At 38.2% G+C, this 3,260-nt stretch overlaps 1 protein-coding gene across 1 annotated transcript; it reads left to right on the top strand.

Annotated features, from left to right (window-relative positions):
• Window positions 1-2,655: 2,655 nt before the first annotated feature.
• On the top strand, window positions 2,656-2,970 carry LOC307061309 (PHD finger-like domain-containing protein 5A; the record flags this gene model as incomplete). The annotated part of the gene is made up of 1 exon (XM_079716370.1): window positions 2,656-2,970. The coding sequence occupies one exon, from the start codon at window positions 2,656-2,658 to the stop codon at window positions 2,968-2,970; it is 315 nt and encodes a 104-aa protein (XP_079572496.1).
• Window positions 2,971-3,260: the final 290 nt, after the last annotated feature.

Consider the following 3,260-nt stretch of genomic DNA (forward strand, 5'->3'; position numbering starts at 1 on the left):
TGACAAATTTATCAAAACTCTCTCTTTACGACCTTCACACACTGTGTTTATCAACAAAAGATAGACACTCAGTTGTTTTAGACAAGAAATTGGGTCCCTTTACATCCAGACCATCAAAAAGCACTGTATACCCAGTGAGACAGAAATAAATGCTAATCGATGATAAGCACGCTTTATTTAATATAAAACTGGTATTCAGATTAAAGGGCAGGAAGGACCCAAGTTTGTGGTGTCTGATGTTGGCTTTTAATCTTTATTATTTCTCAAATGATGGCTTTGATTTGTTGAAATGTTTTATAGCCTTGAATATCTGACAGAATAAATTAAACCCTTTCTAAGAGCTTTCCCTTGATTATCCGAAGTACCCACTATAGATAAGATTGTCCTTTACATCCCACTTGAAAAATCATAAAATTGGTTCCATTAAAATAATTAGGACCCCCAACTTCATTTTAAGATTTAGCCTCTACATATTTACAGCACTGCTATTTTATTTACATTTTCACATCCTTGGAACAGGGTGACCATTTTCACTGTGTGGCACACATATTATTAAAAACTTGTAGTTTCCAAATGTCACTGGTGAAAGCTGAAATCCATTATCATTTACTCTCAGAAATGAAGCCCATCATGCTGTGCACTTGCAGAAAAGAATAAAGAGGTTTAAACCAGAATCTGCATAATCCCAGGTAGAGGCAGAAGCAGCAGTACTGGGAGAAAAAAAAGGCATCGTCTCTGATATGCAAACTCAGGGGAAAAAGTGGCATATATTACAAATCAGGCCATGTGAAGGCACAGTACCCAAGAATATGCTTAAATAAGTACACACGTTGTGATGAATCTGTGCAAGGCACTGATGATCATTTTCTAAGCTATTTCATATAGTTCCTCAGACACCCATATATGCGCAATCCTGTAGTTAAAATACAGCTGCCATTCTTTCTGTTTTCATTTGGAAGCCAATGGCAGATAAAATGAAAAACCCTGTCTTCAACCCTATGCAAAAAGATCCTCCTCGGAGAATACTTCTTTCCTTTATTATTTCTTTCCAAATAAATTTCTAATATTATTCATATGCCTGATTGAAAAAATATGTCTAGTATTAAGTTAAAGGGGAATAAGGAAATGGGTGAGCACATGCCCAGGGCGGAGAGGAAAATGTCCTATATATTCCAGAACCCTGCTCAAACTAAAAGGATAGAAGGGGACATGTTTCTCAAAGAATCCATTTCTTCTAACAATAACTCAATTTCAAATAATGGTGTTAGCCACTAAAATAATAACTATGAAGATTATGTAAAAAACATGGAAAAGAGTTTATAAAATGTAAAAGCAAAAGAAAACATGAAATTGTGTCTATACTATTACTGCAACCTTGAGAAATTATTTATATAGGTATATTTATACCTATAGAGAAAAGGTCATAAAAGTATACACAGATATGATGATAGTAATTATTTTTGTGTAGGAGAGTGGTGGCAGTTAAGGATGGATTTTTTCCTTATTCTCTTTATCTGTCATTTCTAATATTTTTACAATGAAAATATATTGCTTTTTAATTTAATTTAAATTTTTTTTAATCTTTAATTTTAAAGATACAAGAGGCTAAAGACTCTAAACCCCATCTCCAACTTTTTTGTAGGGAAAATTATGTTCTCAAAGCGTTGAATTCACAAGACTAGGAGAAAATATTGCCATTTGTGGTTTACTGTATCTGCTACTTATTCATTATGAATTTCTTAAATTAGAGAAGGCCATACCTGCTGGGAGAACTTCTGAAGGATGAGTAAGGAAACCCAAGAAGGAAAGTATCAAGTACAGTTGAAGCTAATGAGTTTCCTGGATGTTTACTCACAACATTGATGGTGTTCAGGATAACCTACCCCAAGATATGGCACCTTGGCATAAACTGAAAAAAATTTAAGAAATGTCACATGCAGGAAGGACTTTCTGAACTTCCCCTGAAGTAGGTCACAAAACCCTTATGGGAGAGGGGCCCTCCCTGTTCAGGGAGGAAAGAAACACCCTTATTTCCAAGGTAGAAGGATGCTGAAAGGAATCTGAACAGGCCTTGCTCTTTTCCCGTGTACTACCCTTAGCTCATACTCTGTTATCCTATCACATTTTTCCACGACTCTCCACTCTTCATCAAACCTAGCATGAAAACACTCTGGTTTAATCGCTTCTTCAAGTCTTTGTTTCCTTATTAAGACTCTTGTGTCATGTAAAAGTTATATTAAATACATTTGTATGCTTTTTTCTTGTTAATCTGTCTTGTTATAGGGGCCCCAGCCAGGAACTTGGTCTACACCAGCTTAAGGTTAGCTCCTTTCCTTCCAGTAAAGTGTTCACACGCAGGGAGAGGCAGGAGGTAATACTGGAGGCTTTATTAACATGTGAAGAACTGTGAGTGAATGTGCTACTCACAAAACTGAAAAATTAGTAACCATGGATTTAGACTAGGCATCACAAGATACCAAGTTCAGCTGCTCTTATGAAGTGCTATCGGTGTTCATAACCTTTGCACCATTCCCTTGATAACAAAGACGAGAATCTTTCTTCAACAGAGACTGTCAGCTGTGACAAAATCAGGGAAGATTTCTCACTTGGCAAGTGTCTTTTAGAAAATAATCATGGGGTGGCATAGAGGGAGCTATGGCTAAACATCACCCAGACTTGATCTTTTGCCGCAAGCAGGCTGGTGTTGCCATTGGAAGACTGTGTGAAAGATGTGATGGCAAGTGTGTGATCTGTGATTCCTATGTGTGTCCCTGCACCCTGGTGCACATGTGTGATGAATGTAACTATGGCTATTACCAGGGACGCTGTGTGATCCGTGGAGGCCCCGGAGTTTCAGATGCCTATTTTTGTAAGGAGTGCACCATCCAGGAGAAAGACAGAGATGGCTGCCCAAAGATTGTCAGTTGTGTGAGCTCTAAGACAGATCTCTTCTATGAATGCAAAAAATAGGGCTTAAAGAGGAGGTGATTGGTGGGCTGCCTCTTCCTCCCCCAGTCAAGCTGCTGCAGCTGCCAAAAGAAATGCCTACAGAAAGGAAGTGGAACACAGAGCATCACCCGAATTGCCTATTAGTACACTGGCGCCTTTCCACCCTTTCCTCTCTTCTCACCAAGACATGGTAGGAATGGAAAAAAAAGATTCTTCCCAGAGCACTCTGGCAGACTGTTTCACAGAAAACTTGATAGATTGGTTCATGGCGTTCCTTAAATTCAAGAAGCAAGACTGTGTTATCCACATCG

The sequence above is a fragment of the Hyperoodon ampullatus genome, assembly GCF_949752795.1.
Source record: "Hyperoodon ampullatus genome assembly, chromosome: 1".
NCBI lineage: Eukaryota > Metazoa > Chordata > Mammalia > Artiodactyla > Ziphiidae > Hyperoodon > Hyperoodon ampullatus.